Consider the following 18,913-nt stretch of genomic DNA (forward strand, 5'->3'; position numbering starts at 1 on the left):
TCTTAAATCCGCTCCAACCTTCAGTGCCTAATTAGTATGAGCCGAAGGTGCTGTCGCGCTGTTCCAAAGAAATGACACGCAGCAGTGAGTTCGAGGTAGAGATAGCCTCAGTACCATGCACCACCACCCTTTCGACAACCCCACCCTTTCGTCAGGCAAAAAAAAAAATCGCCCACCAAAACTCAAGACTTTCATTCACACACATCTCAACAAGAATAAATATTATTTAAAGGTAGTTTCCTCTATCAAGTATTGAATTGATTGGAGTTCCTAATTCTATTCTCAAACTGCCAAGTTGGGGACCCGATATAGGTGGGTAGTAGCAAGGAAATATTACCACTCCAATCCCTAATTTCCTCGCCACTCCTTTCCAATACTATTCCTGATAGCTTCTCACAGAACCATCGGAATGCATTCATCTCGGCCTCGTTGGGAACATACAGAAGATGACATGGCTGAGGCTATATTGGATGTCACCGATAATGGCTTTTCACCCTCCCAGGCGTCTCAGCGACGGGGGGTGCCTCGAACCACCCTAATCGACAGACTTGACGGTCAGGCGGCTGTGAAAGAGCAAATATAGTCTAGTCAACGGTTATCCAAGAATCAGAAAGACAAACTGGTTATCTGGATCCTTAGCCAAGAGTCTCTGGGGTACGCTCCATCACACAATCACATTTTGGCTTGCGTTATGGGCCTGCTAAGACAACAAGGCGACCAACTGGAATTAGAACGCAACTGGGTAGCCAGATTCATTCATCGCTGCTCAGATCTCAAGACCAAGATTGATAGACGTCAGGAAGCCAATAGGTTTGACTCTTTCACGCCTAAAGCGGCTCACTGGTACTTCGATATCAGGCAGGGCTAGTATGGCTGGATTCGGCTTGAGAACACTATTAACGTTGATGAAGGAGGCATCATGATTGGTTATGGCAAGTATCTAACTCTATTTTCATTATAATTTTGAAATTTGACTAACTGGACTCTCTTTGTTAGGACTAGATAGCCTTGTGGTCGGAAGCGTGAACCTGAAGCAGAAGGCTTTTCTCAAGGGACCACAAACTCGAAATTGGACCTCATTCATCGAACCTATCACTGCTGATGGTCATGCCTTGACTCCTGGCATAATATTCAAAGGTCAAGAACTCCAGAGACAGTGGTTTCTTGATGAATTCAGGAAGATTGCTGACCGGTATTTCATAACTTCACCAAATGGGTGGACTGATGACCACATTGGAGTTGAATGGTGTTAAAGAGTCTATTTGCCACAAACCAAGCCCAACGACGAGTATGATTCCAGATTGATCATTCTAGATGGCCATGGGAGTCATGCAACGGTAATGTCTTTGTTTACCTGGCTATAGGCTGCTGCTAACTGATATAAGGATGAATGGATGGCTACATGCTTTTTGAATAATATATTCTGTTGCTACCTTCCAGCACATTGCTCCCATGGACTTCAGCCATTAGATAATGATGTGTTTAATGCCTCCAAAGCTTTATATCGCCAAGGACTGGAAAGGTTTGCTTCCCTGACTGATTCTACTTCAATGGACAAGGTCAATTTCATTAGAGCCTATGCCAAGGCTCGTGAAGTGGGAATGACTAAGAAGAATATACTCTCTGGCTGGAGAGTTACTGGGAATTGGCCAATTTCTCGAGCCAAAGCTCTGCGGCATCCAGAAATACAAGAGGATAGGCCGAATAACAGTTCGAAGACAACTCCAGAGCCAGCGACATATTTCGGGTCAGATGATACACCAAAATCTAGCCGCCACATTCGTGACATTGGGCTTAATAGAACACCAAAGACGCGGAGACAGTATAACGTGATAGCCAAAGGGTTTGAAGCGCAGCAGCAGACGTTGACAGCGTATACCATGAGGATTGCAGGTCTAGAGGAGCAACTGGCCTGTCTGAAAAGAGGGAAGAAGAGGAAGGCATTACCTAATCCCAATAGGCGTTTCATGACTCTAAGTGAAGCTCTAGTGGCTGAAGAAAGCCTTTCCCAAAAAGAAAGCGAAAAGAAGCTTGTTGTGGTGAATGACAGCTCATCAAAGGAGTCTGGGCCAGAATCAGAGGCTGCTTCAGTTGTTGAAGTTAGCGAGAAAAACATACCACCTCAGCGAACCACTCGGTCTGCAAAACGAGCCAAAAGACCTAAGGTTCAATAGATAAATCAATGGCAAACTCGAATGAGGTTAAAATTTACAAACAACTTTTATTTTGGCTTGATTCTGTGTAAATGAAATAGCTGAGTTTTGGTGGTGGAATTTTTTTTTTGCTTGACGAAAGGGTGGGGTTGTCGAAAGGGTGGTGGTGCATGGTAATAGTAACACATGCCGCCTAGGGTCCCTGTACCCTATTCACTATCTTCGCCATGCAAGGTGACTTTAACTCTTGAACCATTTAGTCTCAGCAATAATCTTCCACCCTGCATGTAGTTAGTTATGTCTTTCGATAGCTAGTAGCCCTTTGAAATATAATGCAGCAAGTCCAAGGCTAGCTAGTGTCTTAACAAACTTTCAGCTAGGTTCTTCTAGTAAGTAACTAACTACAATACGACTTTTCAACTATGCTGTTGAATAATGTGTGAGGCCTGGTTTGTATGTGTTAGCTCGAGCGCTAGAGTGCAAGAGCGGCATTATAAAGCATCTACAGATACAAAACTCGCCCAGCTACTTGTTTGAACGTAGCCGCAACCGACCACTTACCCCATACGTACGCGAGTCGGCGAGATTTTAGTTACGTTGCTCCTCCAAAGACATCATATGTAAGCCACGTACATGAGATATGCTAAATTCCCCTGCAGCTGTATAAACCGAGACATCTAGAAACCCCAGTCCAGACGTGATTACATCCTCTAAGCGCCCTGGCTATCCGTGTGATCTGTTTTTCAGCATGCTATCTTTTCTCCAAACTTTTGTAAGCTTTCTTCAGCATTCTCATGATGATCTCGCCCAATTCCAGTGGTTGTCTCAACAAAGAAGTGCTGCGGCAGATTACGCCGGGTAGGTCTTTTTTTCATGTTTTTTCATCCTGTTTCCTACTTTCATGGCAGTCTTACGGTGTAATCTTGTTTGATTTTCACAGCGATCTGTCTGACTTCTCTCTTGAGGGCATTGCAAAACCTTCTCTACGCCATGCACGAGTGAGCTTTCTGCCCCATTTGGCACACGGAAATCGACGATTACAATAGCCCCAACCGCTGCTGTAGCCTAGCCTCCAACCACAAGCCTAGCTGAGCTTCCTGTAATGAAGGTAGAAATTCGAATTTTAATTGGAAACCCTCTGTCTAGCTTACTACTGGCTAGTCTAAAGGCAGCATTGATTTGCGATTTTGGTGTGCGGTGAAGGTGTTAAATCGAGGAAAATTACAAGAACAGCAAGAAAAGATTAGAGCCTAGTCATCTTGGCTATAATGATCCAGCATCTTTGGTGCGATCACTACAGTATCTTTGATCCAATCGCTGTTCATAACATCACAATGGACATGTTCAAGGCCTCTTGGCTATGCCCTGTACCCTCTTACCCCAGCCAGTGTGGCGGGTATTTGACGCGGCACTATTAGCCCCAAGGACATATGGTGATCGTCACATGTACTCACTCAATTACAGTACTCATAGTCACATCTTATCGTCAACAGTTACTGCCTTAAAATCTCGCAATTGTATTCATACCACGTGTTTGATCTTATCAAGGGCCACTATGTTCTTTCCCCACTAACAACGAAAGGTCTAAGGCACAAGGTTTGAGGTGCAAGAGGCCAAGTTCTCAATGCACTTCATTCACGACTAGTTAGCAGGCGGGTCTTCTATTCAATCGGAAATCTCAGCTCACCATTCACTGAAAAGGCCTTAGCCATTTAAAAGTTGACGCCGGTAGAGACGCTGCCGCCAGTAGCATCGCCACCTTTGCCGCCGCCGACATGAGCGCCGGTGCCGCCAGTAACACTACCACCAGTTGCAGCACCAGTGGTGATGTCGCCGACGGTCTTGTTTCCAGAATTGCCCTGGTTGGTGGTTCCAGAGTTGCCCTGGTTCTGGTAGCTGGTACCAGAGTTGCCCTGGTTCTGGTTGGTGTTGGAGCCGGGAGTAGCAGTGTTGGAGTTCATGTTGGGCGGTTGGTTGGATGTTATAAAGTATAAAGAAGAGTGCTTGGTTTTGATTGATGAATGTCTGAGAAGTGCTTGTTGATGGTGTCGAGAGAAGACTAGAAACGACGGATTGAAGGCGGCGACCTGGGGCTTTTATACAGCAGCCAGGTAGAGATTGTCATTCAACAAGTCTGTATGTAGCATGCTGAGCAGCCTCCCTCTCGCCAACAAGTCTAGAACGCCTCTTCGACCCCAAGGCCGACTTTCTTTCTTGCTCTTCGCCCCGGCCCTCTCCACCCCTCTCTCCCTATTTCCTTTGCCCTCTTCTTCCCCCTCCCCTTCCGCATCGGTGGTGTTTGCGTCGACATGCAGGTTGTTTTAGACATGAAGTCGTCAGCAACTCACGCGACGCGCCTAATAGAGGTTGGAAAATGAAAATCACATATCCGTGGCCGATGTTAAGTCCTAATGCAAATATATATTGCCTGCAGGGCTATCAGCCTGCAGGATGCCGGGCGTCGAAAATGATGCCAAAATATGGTGACCTGACTTCGCGTTGTATTTCATCGTCATCTTATATACACATTCAGACACATGTCTCAACCCTGCCAGAATATCCAGCGCACACGTCTCAGACAAAAACTTTCGTGAATGGAGAAACCACTCATATTGGCCCCTCATAGATAGATATCGCAATGGGCCAGTCTAGAACATTTGCCAGTCACGCCACTGTTTTTTCTCGTTGCAGAGTTCTAAGAATCGGTGTGTCTAGACTGCAAAATGATTTACCCTTAATCACTGCATCGCCCGTGTACACTACCTTATCCCAACAGCACGCCGATTGTGATAGGCCAAGCGCGCTTTTTTCTCAATTCTACTCACAGCTATGAGTGCTGCAACGGAAGTTCAAGTGCAGGGGGGAATCAGAACCGGCGATGCCAGAGGGGGCAGTGCAACTGGCGGAGCTGGTGGCAGCGCAACCGGCGGTACTGGTGGCTCTGCTCAGGTGGTTACAAACGTCTTTGTGGAAAGCGGATATGATATTCACGAATTAGTCAATGCCTACAATTTTGCCAAGGTTGGTTTGCGAGGTCAATCGCTGCATAACTTACCGTACCTCCATCTTGCCGTGCTAACAACCAAGCGTAGATACGCGATGTTTCTAGTGATGACTATCTCCACGTCGATCTTGCTCCGTCGTATGGAGGCCTTTCAAAAGAGTCAATTAAGCTTCTCGACTCGAACCTGAAAGTAATGATTGCCGGAACTGTGCGCATGATCAAGAAGATACCGCCTAGCCAGCGAAAATGGAAGACCATCGAACAGGCATTTACGGAAAACAACCTTGTTGAGAGCTCAGGTGAGCCTGTGCATCGCAAGAACATGCTACTGAAGAAAGAGGTGCACGCGTTCAAGATGAGCGGAGCAGCAGACGTCGACATTGTCGAAGAGGCAAGCTACCTATAGGGCCAGTTCCAGGTCGAACCACATACTAACTAGTGCTTCTTGTAGGTCAAACTATGGTTTCACAATCTAGTCAACGACAGCGATGTTCTTGCTGCAACACCAATCTCCATCGAGGAGCTTGCTGAAATTGTCGCATGGTCTGGTGCCACGGTCACTGATATCGGAACTGCAATCTACAAGGCCGAAAAACACGAAAAGAAAATCATGGACATTGGCATCCTACGCTTTCCTGACAGCATACACCCGTATTTCAAGGTAGGCACCGCAGGTTTTAGGTTGGAAAACCTTTCGCAGAATTGTAATCTAATTTCGAGCAGGTGTACCATATTAGCCTTAAGGCATGGTCGTATTCCTCCCGTGTGGTAGCCGTACAGTCTGATAACAACGGCATTGAGGGTGGTATGTATCATGTTTTCCCCCCTAGGCACGTCTAGGTTGCTAACCTTTCCGTACATATAGAGTTCTACTCGCGCATCTTTAAACCACGGAAGGAAATCCTTGCCAAGATGAATCCAGAAGTGATACGGAAAGCAGTGTCCGAGGCCGAATCCATGTTTGATGATTAATTCTGCCTGTTACCGTGTGATGCCAATGGTCTACCATTTAGGCCCAATGTAGTCACCTCCTCTACAGTGTCTCACTAGAGACGCATTAATACATAGCACCACTTTTCACCATACCAATTGATGTGTAATCGATCTTTATGTCATCTCTTCGCTCTGCAGCTGTGTGCTCTTTCCACTCCTATTCTACCACCGGTCCAGCGGCTCGCCATACACATTCAGCCTGGCCGCCACAGGTCAACCAAAACACGCCATCTTCACGCTATCACCTAAAGCCACAAGCGCAGCTGAGAATGGAATAATAAGCCCTGTCTTCTACAGGCCAAGTGGTTTAGCTGCCTTCCCGACACGCCGGCAATAAGCATGTCAAACTCCATCTGCAGTTACCCTCTATCATTCAACTACTTCTGAGCGGTATATTCAGCTAGAGATAATGCCAAGTTCTGCGATAGTGTATCAAGCTGTATAGCAATGTAGGTGAGTGCCTACTGAATGCAGTGTAGTGCAGTATATTCCATGCCATGCCATACCACCACATCAGTATGTCTCTGTGTAACATAAAACGATACTTACAATACGATGTCCCCAGTAATCAAGCTCCTTGTTGAGGAGTTTCGAGTTCGGAGTTTATATTCTTTTATCTCCTAACTTACCCAATGCCGGCTACCTATACTGCCTAGATTATTAACAGCCCTACCCTAGGCCAACTAGTCCCCTGGGCAACCCACTCGCAGATGGTCTGCAAATCATGAGGTATTTGAGGCACTAGTAAGCTCACAAGCTTTTTAGTTGTTCCCAATCAGTCATGGAAATGATGTGGATCTACCACCGCGTTCATGGCCCCACGCCCGAGTCACGTTGCTAGGAGCTCTTCCCACACCGCGGTCAAGCAGTGATCTACTTGCATAAACAGCCAAACAACCAAGATCTATCTACCTGTTCAGCGTGGCCAAAGGTGACGGAGCTCAGCGCAAGTGAGTTAAATAATGTCTTCCAAACTCTTCCAAAGCAAAACATCAACTGAGACAAAACCTTACGTCATACTATCCTAGAAACAAATGGCAAGTCTATCAACTGCCCCTAGATAAAGTCGGCTTTCTAGTCGCAACAGACTTTCCCAACTCCAGGAAACCTGTCAGTAACCTAAGTCAGGGTTACCAAGATTGCTGACCCTGATCCAGTTCGCCCAAACGTTAGAGTTAGAATCAGACATCAAGGGTCTTCTTCCAAGGCCCAAGTGCTCGATCCAGAACATGGTAGTGATTGATGGATATATAAACCGGCCGAGATCCGTCCCTCGGACTAGACTTAGATAGACATAGAACAACTTCAATAATAACTTATTTCCTTCTTCCTCTTCTTCACGGGGCATTCAGTACGTCCTCCTAATATCTACTGTTAAAACCACTTTCTAAACACAGCAGAAACCAAAGCCACTCTTTGTTACTTGCTTCATTCAGCCAACAAGCTATGTGCTGCCACAATCACCAAACTGCCTGTCACAATTCTGCAACAACGTAGTGCTTTTCTAGGAGTAAACTCAAAGATCTTTTCTCCCATTGTCAAGGGGGTATTAGCCTGAGATCTAAGTCTGAATGAAATATGTGCACTTGAGTTTTATGTACTGTAAATGTCGTATATACACACGCACGTTTAGCACAGAACTTTCGGCAAAAGGTCTGCTCAAACCAGCACCCCTACCCCCGCAAAATGAGGCGCTAGGATCGTCGGTAAAGAATCGTGCCAAAGCCAAGCTGATCATAGCCGCCCGAGTTCGGGCCGTAGTCGCCACCACCACCCTCCGCCCCACCCCCTGCTGCAAGGACCTGCTCACGATACCTTTGAGTCCAGGAGGCATTGAGACCCTTAACACCTTCGTAGTGGCCAATAAGGAGCTCTGCAATGGGACGGTTACCACCACGACCATCCGCACCAATGACAGTGGCGCCACGGTACGGAGTGTATGGGACATCCTCGCCAACATTGTATTTTGAAACATACTCGGATCTGATTGACGCATGTTACTTTTAGCTAGAATTCCCAGTAGTGACGCAAAGTCAGGGCCAAATGTGTTTCTTACCCTGCAAGTATCCGGTTGTTCATCAAGCCGAAGAGGTCTTCGCCCTGGTTCCACGCTTGCTGGGCTAGAGTGCCTAACAGCGCGAAATTGAGTATAGAATGGCCTTGGTCACGGCCAGACTCCTGGCCCTGGCCTAACTCTTTGCCCGAGCCCTCTTCCGTGTGTATTTCCCAAATGGCATTGGGGAGGGCCTCCATGCCTGGGCCCTGCTTGAAGGTATCGTAAGCCATCTGGATGGCCGTGTCGTTATCGGTCAGGACACCAATGGCATGCATGCTGCAGAGGTTGGCAAGGCCCCACTAGATTAGACGTCTATTAGCTTTCTTCTTCTTTTCTCTTCCTTTTTCCATCTTTTCTTCCGTGGATAAAATGACAGTACCCAGCACCATCATCAACTTACATTGGCCCAGTAGTGCTCTACGCTCTTGCCGTTGTGGTTTCTGACAAAATCTTCGTTCATTGGAAGAAAAACATCTTGCATCATGGTAATAGTAGCCTCAAGGCCTTTCCATCCACTATAGTCGCGCAAAACCTCGGCTGCGTTAGCCATCTGGTAGCCCTGCAGACCAGCCACAAGGAACTTGTCACTGCTCCCAGTGATGACCTTTAGCTCTGACGCCCAAGCATCGAGTGTCCGAGCAGCCGCATCGCCAAATGCCGCGTCTCCCGTCAATTTCCAGTAGACAGAGTTGACATACGCCGAGTGGGCGTCGCGAAATAACACCGGATAGTTCTGGGGATTGCACCAAGAGGCGCCACGACAGACCGTCTCAGCCGCAGCTGGCTGATAGTCCTTGTTGGCTCGCTTCTCCAGCTTCTTCCAGCCCGAAAGTTGGGGCTCGGCACCACTGCTGATGTAGCCCTTGATGCGCTCAAAATCCTCGTTAGAGTGTAGGAGGCCAGGGTGGGTCACAGCAGAAGCAAAATAGGGAATGAATAGGGTGAATAGCACAGCCGAGGCTGTGTTAATGATGAGCATAATGAGCGGCACGCTGCACGGCAGCTGGTAGCGAAAGCAGATCAAAAGAACGTAGGCAAAAACAAGATAAGACACAACAAGACGGGGAAATCTCCGAGTTAGAGACAAAAGGATTTAAGGGCAACCGTATATCTTTATTCCGCCAGTCTCCTGGAAGCCAGAAAGCCTCCTGGGACAGCATAGCCGTATCAGTTCTACACAGTTGCAGTTGAAACAGGGCAGCGTTTCAAGTTGGTTGTATTCGTGGGTTAATGAACCAGGGCCAAGTGGGCTCCTCTCCAAAGTTCCTCAAACTAGGGTTTAGTTGTCTTCGTTGCACAAGGGCTCTCCTATGTGTTTCTAAATACAGCTCACCTGACATGAACTCAGATCACTTGCTCGGACCCAAACCAGTTTCTTTTGGTCTTCGAAAGTGTTCGAGGCGCCTTTTCCTTATAATGTTTCGAGGGCCTGTGAGTGCTTGGCAAGAGCCTCGCAGACAAGCACATAGAGAAAATTGTAAGCTGGTCTTAGAAACACCACCAAGACTAGCAGTATACGACATTGGGGGACTTTAATACATTACATACGTCCATTCAGGAGCACCGCCAGGAAGAAGACCCCGAAGTGTATCAAGTTTATTGCAGTCGCTTTTTATGCATGGCCTGTTGGCGTGGTTGCAATATTTAATCGCTGGATATTGTCCGAAGGAGGGGAGCCTATGATTTGTATGAGCGGTTAACATAGTAAGTACACAATAGACACATTAGATAGATGCATACGTGCATTTTACCTCCTTATACTGACGCTATACATAGGGCTATTTCCTCACTTATCCCCTATAATCTCTGTTTTCTCGCCCCCCCTTACCGCCCTATGTGTCTGTTCCTTACGCCTCGCTTCATTAGGTCTTTATTCCGTCTAGGGTCCTCTTCTATTTGTCAATGAAATCCACAATATCTCGCCTATATTGACTACTTCTACGAACCCATGTCTCTTGGCACGTCTCTGGTCTGATCCGTGCATAGTTCCGTAGACTTCCTACACTGAATACTAGGGTTACCAGAGGGTTATTAGCTTGTCCCCCTAATCCTAGGTACCAAACTTCCTGATGTTTTAGCGACTAAACACCTGATTATTGTTTTTCTTTTCTTTTTTTTACCTTTCCCACGATGACCGGTAGTTCTAAAATCTGGAGAACTCACTGACTAACACCCTGATTAAGATTTGTGCTCCTAGAGATCGGTCTTACTTTACTTCAACGTCAGATATTGAAAAGAAAATACATGTAGAATATCACAACTTGCACATAGCTTTGTGGTGTTGGACTACCCGTTGCCAAGACCTTTTTTGACGTGCTTTGACCCTTTAATATTACGCCCCCACAGGTCACCCCCAGTCAAACCTGTTAACTATCACACAACCTGAGAAGTCTTGGCAAGACTAGTAGCGAACAAAGTGTCCATCATGGAGGTGGAAGGGAGCAAGGAGCCTTCTAGTATTGACTTCGACCCTAGCTTTGGCCTTTGATAAGGCTTCTGTAACCACCAAGCTCGTACGGAAGAGTCCTGATGTGAAGCCAAGGGCAAACCTGTGGATTAGTCCCAGGCGGGAAGGTGGCTCAAACGCCAAAGCTGCGGCTGAGCAAAACGATTAACCCACCATAAGAAATGTCAAGCAGCAGCCCCGAACAGAAACAGGAGGGAGAAAATAAGCATAGTATGATAAGCCCTACTCATTGATGCACTGGTTCTATGATTTACGTGAAGCAGAAGGCGATCCCTTGGATCGACTGAGAGTTTCTTGGGCAGAGCTAAGTTCTCTTCCCCTGTTTCATGGCGAATCCGTTCTCAAACATTATGGTTTGAACGGATGAACTTTCCCACATATCAGGACGGACTGAGGATGAGATGTGCAAACGGAAATTCGGCCCAACAAGGCTCGACTCGACGGCGATCTAGGCCACTAAGAATAATCACAAACTAAAATCCATAGGCAAGAACAGACGAATACGACTACATGGTGCTCCTCTTACTTTGCTGCCCTAGTCGCTGAGCAGGCCTAAGGAGGGAGGGGAGGGGTCTTTGTTGTCACTAACAAAAGAAAACCTTCTTAGCTTTCCATCTCATCCCATCCCATCAAACAAGTACATACCCCATGGACACAGACAAATGGCGGCTTTAGGGGCCCCCACCAACAACAGGACCACCCCCTCCCCCCTCCCCCCTCCACCCTCACCCCTCCCCCCTCACACCTCGCGCCTCACCCCTCGCCCCTAAGCAAGCTAGTAGAAGTTCGGCCAATTTCGTATGCTATGGCCGTTCGATGTTTGGGAAACTTGAAGCTCACACTGCGCAAGTTTCTCCGTGGCCGGCGTCATGGATCAGAAGAATAGCTGGATATGGGCCTTGGCCCTTGAGGGTAGAAGGGACCATGTTATCCGTCGATTTCTTAGTCTTCCCACCTTGGGACGAATCTTATAAGATGGCTGCCGATTCTCGTCCAAACTTCTTTCTTCCTTCCCTTTCTCTCTCATCATCAACTCATTCTGTTCATTGTCCTTTGATCACTCACTCACTTTTTTCCTTCCCTTCTCTTTCTTTCACCCCTCGAGCTCTGGTAGCCATTCGTTTTTATTACCACTAGTACAATCATTAAACCCGTATTCACCTAGTCTTTCACTATCTACACTTTGTTTATTTCCTTCTTTACACGTTTTTTCCAGGCTTTTTCCCTTCTAACCCACCCCTCTTTATATAACCTTTCTTTTTTTATTTTATATAATCCCACTCTTTCACAATGCACTCCCGCGTTTTCGTCTCTCTTCTGGCTGGTGCCGCTGCCTCCATGGCCGCTAACATCCCTGCCAACTACGGCGCTGTTGCTGCCCGCCAAGTCGCGGACTGCCCTGCTCCTGGCTCCGATGAGCAGCCGACTACTCCTTCTGTCAACCCCATGGGAACATACCCTACTGGTAGCTACCCTGCTGGTGGCATCCCTAGCACTATGCGCACTCGCACTCGCTACGGCGGCTACGCTACTCCTACTCCCACTCCCAGCTCTGGCGGCTCTGTTGAGGCTGAGTCCACTGATGAGAAGGAGACTGACGAGAAGGAGTCTGACGAGAAGGACGATGGTGAGACTGACGACTATGCTGCTAGCAGCACTAGTGAGGCCGCTGCTTATTCTGCCAAGCCTACCAGCACCAAGAAGGCCAAGACCACCAAGGCCAAGAAGGTCAAGACCACTTCTGGTGCTGCTCCCCTAGGCACTGGCACTGGCTCTGACTCCAGCTCTCAGCCTGACTCCAGCTCTCAGCCTGACTCCAGCTCTCAGCCTGACTCCAGCTCTCAGCCTGACTCCAGCTCTCAGCCTGACTCCAGCTCTCAGCCTGACTCCAAGTCCAGCTCTGATTACGGTTCCGGCTACACCTACGGCTCTGACTCAGGCTACTATGCCACCGGTACTAACCCCGACCTTCCTGCCTCCACTGGCTCTGGCGGCTCAGGTGGCTCTGGCGGCTCTGGCTCTGGCGGTTCGACCTACTCTGGCGATGGCACCATTATCGGCTACGGCGCGGGCACCACTGGTGGTGGCTCTGGCGCCGGCACCACTGTCACCAGCTGTGCTGAACTGACTACTGCTGCGGGAGCTGGTGGTGTTGTCCGCGTCAGCGGTAGCCTCAAGGGCTGTGGTATCATCAAGGTGGCCTCTGATACCTCCATCATTGGTGTTGGTGCTGACTCTGGATGCGAGGAGACTGGCTTTGTTGTCAAGGGCGTCAAAAACGTTATCATCCAAAACCTGAACCTGCACAACCCTCCCGAGGCCAAGGACATTATCGCTGTTGACAAGGCTACTCAGGTTTGGATCGATCACATTGCCTTCTCCTCCATGGGCACCAACACCGGTAACAAGGACTTCTACGATGGTCTGCTGGACATTACCCACGCTGCTGACATGGTGACTGTCTCGTACAACAGCTTCAAGAACCACTACAAGGCTTCGCTGGTTGGTCACTCTGACAGCAACACTGGCGAGGACACTGGCTTCCTGCACGTCACCTACCACAACAACTACTGGAACAACATTGGCTCTCGCTGCCCCTCAATCCGCTTCGGTACTGCCCATATCTTCAACAACTGCTACGAGGACATTGTCACCTCCGGTGTCAACTCTCGCATGGGCGCCCAGGTTCTGGTTGAGGGCAACGAGTTCATCAACGTTGAGAAGGCTATCATGACCAACCTGGACTCTTCCGAGGCTGGTTTCGCCATTGACAAGGACAACTCTTTCAACAACGCCCCCATTGACATCACTCAGACCTGCGACTACAAGCCCCCCTACCAGTACACTGCTGCTCCTGGTGCAGGCATTTGTGCTAGCGTCAAGGCGTCTGTTGGTCCTACTGCTTCTCTGTAAATTTGAGAGCACATAGCCGGACATGAAATATGGTGTTGCTGATTAGATATAGAGAGAGAGTGTGCAAGGACAATGAACAACTGGATAGACTGCTTGTCTGTCTATCTTGAGGATCCCTTTGTGTACGGAAAGACGAGCGACATCGGTGCTTTTCGGTTTTAATTAGTACATATTTCTTCTTCTTGGGAAAGAAGCGCTTGCTATGCGAGCCTTTTTCTCAATTCTCTTTTTTTCTTCGATTCTTAATACATGGACAGATTGATTCTTCAAACTTTTTTTTTTGCCTAAATACCAAGTGACGTAGATGAGTATATTGAAAGTGTTTTTACTTATAACCCAACACCAACTTGAATTATAGCTCTGCTTGATTGTTTTATCTTATGCAATATCTTGGCCATCCCATTGTCTGTCTTGACACTCTTCGTTATGGTAATTGCGACCTATAATACCACTTACACGGCTTACGTTACACAACACATCAACCATGGCGGTGTAACCGTGTTTCTCACTACCAATAACCCTAAGGACGTATTGCGTGGCGACAGCTACATGCGCCGTCCCCCGTAGTCTTTTCGGGGCCCAATTAGACATCCAAGTTGCAAAAACAGCTCTTTTATTAAATAGCAATAGGTTCTATTGTGAGTTGGCGATGATGAAAAAGTGACTCTCGAAACTCATATTCACTTGCAGGTGGGAGATAATCGTTAGGGAACAAAGCTACGACTTCAATCCAGGCTTGTTCCATTATTGCGTTACCTACTTCTCCATGGTTAAAGAGCGTTATTGCTGCGATTTTACGCGTCGTGGTGGCGATTAATGGTGCCGAAAGTGGAAGTTTACGCAAGTCCCGCGGGTCCCGTGTGATTTTAAAACCACGGGTACCTGTGGCCCAATTGGGCCCCGAAAAGACTACGGGGGACGGCACATGTAGCTGTCGCCATATTGCATGCCTCTTTGACCAAGAGAAGAGGAAAATGAGAGGAACTATGAGAATATAGGTCCAGCAATTCCATTGAGTTTTCTTCCGGTTCTATCTTTTTCCCTCGCCCCCAAGTTTCATTACCCCTTTTCTTAAATGGTGACCTTTCTGATAGGAACGATGTTCTTATCGGTTTATCCGGACATCAACCAGAGTTCTCTCGAGGGTCTGCTTCCAACCAAATTAGTGGCCAAAGCTCGACAGAAACGAAAGGCCGCCTCTAGCCGGGGAAAATCCAGCCCCTACTCCAGTTATTCGTAGTCTACAGTCCCAGGTCTAGCCTCTTCTTATTCCCAAAGAAGCTTCTTCTACGAAAGGAACCAATATTGCTGGTCTTGGCGTGTCTCATTACGCCCCCTTTGTCCCGTCTCTTTCTAGAAAATAGCGTCTTCATCCCATGTTTCGCCCTTCCCCTTGCCTCTACAGCCGTGACTAAGCCAGATCCACAGTCCAGCCGCTGCTACATTTTGCAGGGCTTTGAATGCGCTAGCACTTTAGGTTAGCGTAACAGGGAATTGTTCCGGGCTGGAAATGGAGGCAAGGGTATTGGGCTTCTCACTATACAAAGGGGCTTTCGCTTATGTCTCATGTCTCAATGCTTGCACAATTATGTAAGTAGAGTGAAAGAAAAGGCCAAAAGCAAAAGTGTGTGTATATTCAATAGAATAAAGGGGAAAAAGCAAGAAAAAGAAAGAACAAAAGACAAAAGAAAGACAAAAGCAAGGCGCTATCGTGTTTCAGAATCAGCAGAGGGCTACTTTTTTCTTTGTTGTTTATTACAAACGAAGATGAAAGCCCAATATTGTCTGTTCTTTCATTTATCCATGTGCTTTCTCGCCTAACGTCGCCATGCTTGCATGCTAGTCCCAAGCTGCCAACTAGCAGCAAAGAAGTTCATGATATCTTCCCTAACCATGGTAGCTTGCCAGATGGCCCAGACATATTAGATAAACAAACACAAGATAGCCAGAATCACCCAGTTAACCCACGACCGTTAAGTCACAGACAGGAGCCAACTTTAATGCCCCACGTAACCGGCACAAGGGATGAACGTTCCTTTTAGGACTGGGCACAATCAAGAACAGGCGGAGGAATACTTGGAAGAGAGACACGCACACAGGAATAATAAAAGAAAGAGCAACAGAGCCAAGGCAAAAGTAAAACACCTTTCGAGCTACTGCTTCAACCCCAACCCTACCGCTCTTTGACGCAGTTAGGCTTCCTACAATTTCTACAGGCTACAAGAGTTGTGTCGGCGAGACGGTGTAACTTCTTGGCGTCACAAGTTGCAGGCAGAGGCGCTAGCGGACTAACGGACTAATTTTCACCACTTGACAGGAGATCACGGCATACAAAGATACGGTGAGGAGCTGCAACAGCATAGGAAAAAAGGGGAAATTCACTTTTTATCAAACCTGCCAAGCCTTCGAAGAAACAGGCCCTCCCCATCCCACAGCCTGTACATCCCTGTTTAGACTCCAAGCGAAGACGCGAAGTGGGGTGTGAATGGAACAAGCATTGGCCTGGGCACATAAGAAGGCAATAAAGCGAGAAGCGATGTGAGGGGGGATCAAGTCTTGAAATGCTTATTGGCTGTAGACAAGGCGTCTCGCTATGCAGACGTGTGTACGTGCGTGTTTAGAGTGTTAGATTGATGGCCGGAAGAGTGGGAGTAGACGAAGGAGGAGATGCAGCCAAGGTCTGAGCTCCAGACACATCCGCTGATCTGTACGGTTGGGATTTAAGTTTGTTCTTTTCTTAGGCGCTGTTGATTGCAGTTTTTAGAAGCACGTCAAACACTAAAGGCCACTGCAGCTGTAGATCTTATGAATTACTTAGAGAGCTATTGTGGAAGAGAGGACAGGCTATTGTAGCAGAGCGATAGTCATAGCTAAAGGTGCCGCTAAAAAAAAACGGATGGTTGACATGGCATAGAATATGGTGCGTTATTATACCTCTCACCCAGCCTTTTGCCAGACAACCCACGAACCCTTCTTTCATCCCGCTAAATATAACGCCAATCTTAACATTATTGGATTCTGCTCCTCCTCTCTCTTTGTATCAGGACTACAGGATAAAGCCTCACTAGCCCTGATTCAGACATGCCATGCCTAACGGGGTATGTGATACCCGATGCTTAGCAAAACTAGCCTTCTTGTATTTTATTTTTTCCCTTTCTTTCCCTTGATATCTGCCTTTAGCGAGACGCCAGTCTGTTGGCCTTAATAAGTCAACAAAACTTGACACAAACGAAGTGGGTCGTACGGGGAAAAGGAGTTGAGAGATATCGGACGAAGGTTATGAAATGAACAAGACCATCGCCAGGGATCAACGGCCAAGGGAGAAGAAGGCAAGGAGAAGTAAGGACAGAAGAGGGGAGCAAGAGGAAGAGACGTAGAGAAGGAAGGGAGGGAGGGACAAGGACACCAGAAGCAAGCACAAGGAGACAAAGAAGGGGAAAGGAGAAAGAAAGGGAAAGGCGGGAACAGGATTGGTACATTGGATGCAAAACAACAAGACGGCGAATGCACCTGAAGCTGCAGGGGGGGGTGGGCTCCGTTAGCTGTATCATATTGGAAGCCTGAACCAGCCAAGGAAGAGCCAAGTTCAACCCAAGTCCCCAGACCAAGTGCACCCGCCGCAAAGGGTTGCCAAGCTTCCCACGGCAGCAGCAGCAAAGAGAGCTAAGGGACCCATTTTGTCGCCTCCTCCTCTTTCTATAAAGGTGGCCGTCCTCCTCACCTTGGATGCTTTCTGGTTTATTCCTTTCTATCTCCATCGGCTCGACGTCGCGTTATCACTTCACTCTCTTTTCATAAGCTCTTTTACCACTTTGGCTGGTCCGTTCTCTATTCTTAGAATTTGATATTCTTACTCACTCTCTCTTACAAACTTGTATCTTTCTTTTTTTTTTGTTGACAAATACCTTTTTTTGTTACATTCCAACTGTGATCGCTTCTTCTTCAAGCCCTCTTTATTTTATTCTTCTATCTTCAAAATGTACTTCACCAAGTCCTCTATATTGTCTGCCATTTCCATGGCCTCGGCTGTCTCAGCTCACACCACCCTTTTCTCTGCCTGGGTTAACGGTGTTGACCAGGGCGATGGCCGCAACGTCTACATCCGTTCTCCCACCAACAACAACCCCGTTAAGGACCTGACTTCTCCTGACCTGGTCTGCAATGTCAACGGTGGCAAGGCTGTTGCTGAGTTCGTCTCTGCTGCCGCTGGTGACAAGATCACCTTTGAGTGGTACCACGACAACCGTGGCGATGACATTCTCGCTGCTTCGCACAAGGGTCCTCTTATTACTTACATTGCCGAGTACACCGAGACTAACGGTGCCTCTGGCATCTGGTCTAAGATTGCTGAGGACGGATATGATGGTAGCCAGTGGGCCACTGATGCTCTGATCGCTGCCAAGGGCAAGTACGACTTCACCATCCCCGCCACCCTGAAGCCCGGCAAGTACATCATCCGCCAGGAAATCATTGGCCTGCACGAGGGTGAGGTTGCCTACAGCTCGAACCCTGCTCGTGGTGCTCAGTTCTACCCCACTTGCGTGCAGTTTGACATCACCGGCACTGGCAGCGCCGTGCCTGACACCAACTTTGACTTCAACACTGGCTACACTTACAGTGATGCCGGTATTGTGTTCAACGTCTACGGCACTGTCACCAGCTACCCCATTCCTGGTCCCGCTCTGTGGTCCGGTGCTGGTGGCTCTTCCACCACCCCCTCCACTCCTACTTCTTCTACCCCCGAGGAGGGAACTACCCCCGCTCCCACTGGCTCTGCTTCTAGCACTCCTACCTACGGCAACCCTGCCCAGACTCCCTCCTCCGCCAGCACCCCCTCTGTCCAGAACCCCTCGGTTCAGACCCCCTCTGTCCAGAACCCCTCGGTTCAGACCCCCTCTGTCCAGAACCCCTCGGTTCAGACCCCCTCTGTCCAGACCCCTTCGGTCCAGACTCCCTCCGTTAACCCTCCTGCTTCCAACACCTCGGCTTCCTCGCCCGCTGGAACTTCCAAGGCTCCGTGCTACCGCCGCCGTTCCCGTGCTGCTCGCCGCGCTGCTCTGGCCCGCGAGAACAGCGTCTAAATGCTAGCCTTGACTGGGACTTGGCGCATTTTATTCCCTTTATTTTTCTTGTCTCTTACTTTATAAATTCTTTTTCCTTCTTCAGTGGTAGGACGTTGTGTCCTGGCAGATAGCTAATACACATGATTGCTAGCGACGGACTTGGGACCTATGATTCTAGGTTCTTCTTCTTTTAATAGCAATGCTTATGGAATACCAAAAATTTAAATTTTCGTGAATTATAATAAGTGATTGTGAAAGAGTGAT

At 48.0% G+C, this 18,913-nt stretch overlaps 5 protein-coding genes across 5 annotated transcripts; 3 read left to right on the forward strand and 2 right to left on the reverse strand.

Moving 5' to 3' along the window:
* Positions 1-3,865: 3,865 nt before the first annotated feature.
* Positions 3,866-4,114, reverse strand: HOO65_060648 (uncharacterized protein; the record flags this gene model as incomplete). The annotated part of the gene is made up of 1 exon (XM_071001184.1): positions 3,866-4,114. The coding sequence occupies one exon, from the start codon at positions 4,112-4,114 to the stop codon at positions 3,866-3,868; it is 249 nt and encodes an 82-aa protein (XP_070857998.1).
* An 868-nt stretch (positions 4,115-4,982) lies between these two features.
* On the forward strand, positions 4,983-6,129 carry HOO65_060649 (uncharacterized protein; the record flags this gene model as incomplete). The annotated part of the gene is made up of 5 exons (XM_071003958.1): positions 4,983-5,174; positions 5,246-5,497; positions 5,609-5,818; positions 5,881-5,962; positions 6,023-6,129. The coding sequence occupies 5 exons, from the start codon at positions 4,983-4,985 to the stop codon at positions 6,127-6,129; spliced, it is 843 nt and encodes a 280-aa protein (XP_070857999.1).
* Positions 6,130-7,844: 1,715 nt separating this feature from the next.
* HOO65_060650 (Alginate lyase) lies at positions 7,845-9,185 on the reverse strand (the record flags this gene model as incomplete). The annotated part of the gene is made up of 3 exons (XM_071003908.1): positions 7,845-8,133; positions 8,207-8,505; positions 8,607-9,185. The coding sequence occupies 3 exons, from the start codon at positions 9,183-9,185 to the stop codon at positions 7,845-7,847; spliced, it is 1,167 nt and encodes a 388-aa protein (XP_070858000.1).
* Positions 9,186-11,963: 2,778 nt separating this feature from the next.
* On the forward strand, positions 11,964-13,586 carry HOO65_060651 (putative pectate lyase A; the record flags this gene model as incomplete). The annotated part of the gene is made up of 1 exon (XM_071001185.1): positions 11,964-13,586. One exon carries the CDS (start codon positions 11,964-11,966, stop codon positions 13,584-13,586), a length of 1,623 nt encoding a protein of 540 aa, XP_070858001.1.
* A 3,977-nt stretch (positions 13,587-17,563) lies between these two features.
* HOO65_060652 (Endo-beta-1,4-glucanase D) lies at positions 17,564-18,667 on the forward strand (the record flags this gene model as incomplete). The annotated part of the gene is made up of 1 exon (XM_071001186.1): positions 17,564-18,667. The coding sequence occupies one exon, from the start codon at positions 17,564-17,566 to the stop codon at positions 18,665-18,667; it is 1,104 nt and encodes a 367-aa protein (XP_070858002.1).
* Between the last annotated feature and the right edge of the window lie 246 nt (positions 18,668-18,913).

The sequence above is a fragment of the Ceratocystis lukuohia genome (genome assembly GCF_044167205.1).
Source record: "Ceratocystis lukuohia strain C4212 chromosome Unknown Supercontig6_pilon, whole genome shotgun sequence".
Classification (NCBI taxonomy): domain Eukaryota; kingdom Fungi; phylum Ascomycota; class Sordariomycetes; order Microascales; family Ceratocystidaceae; genus Ceratocystis; species Ceratocystis lukuohia.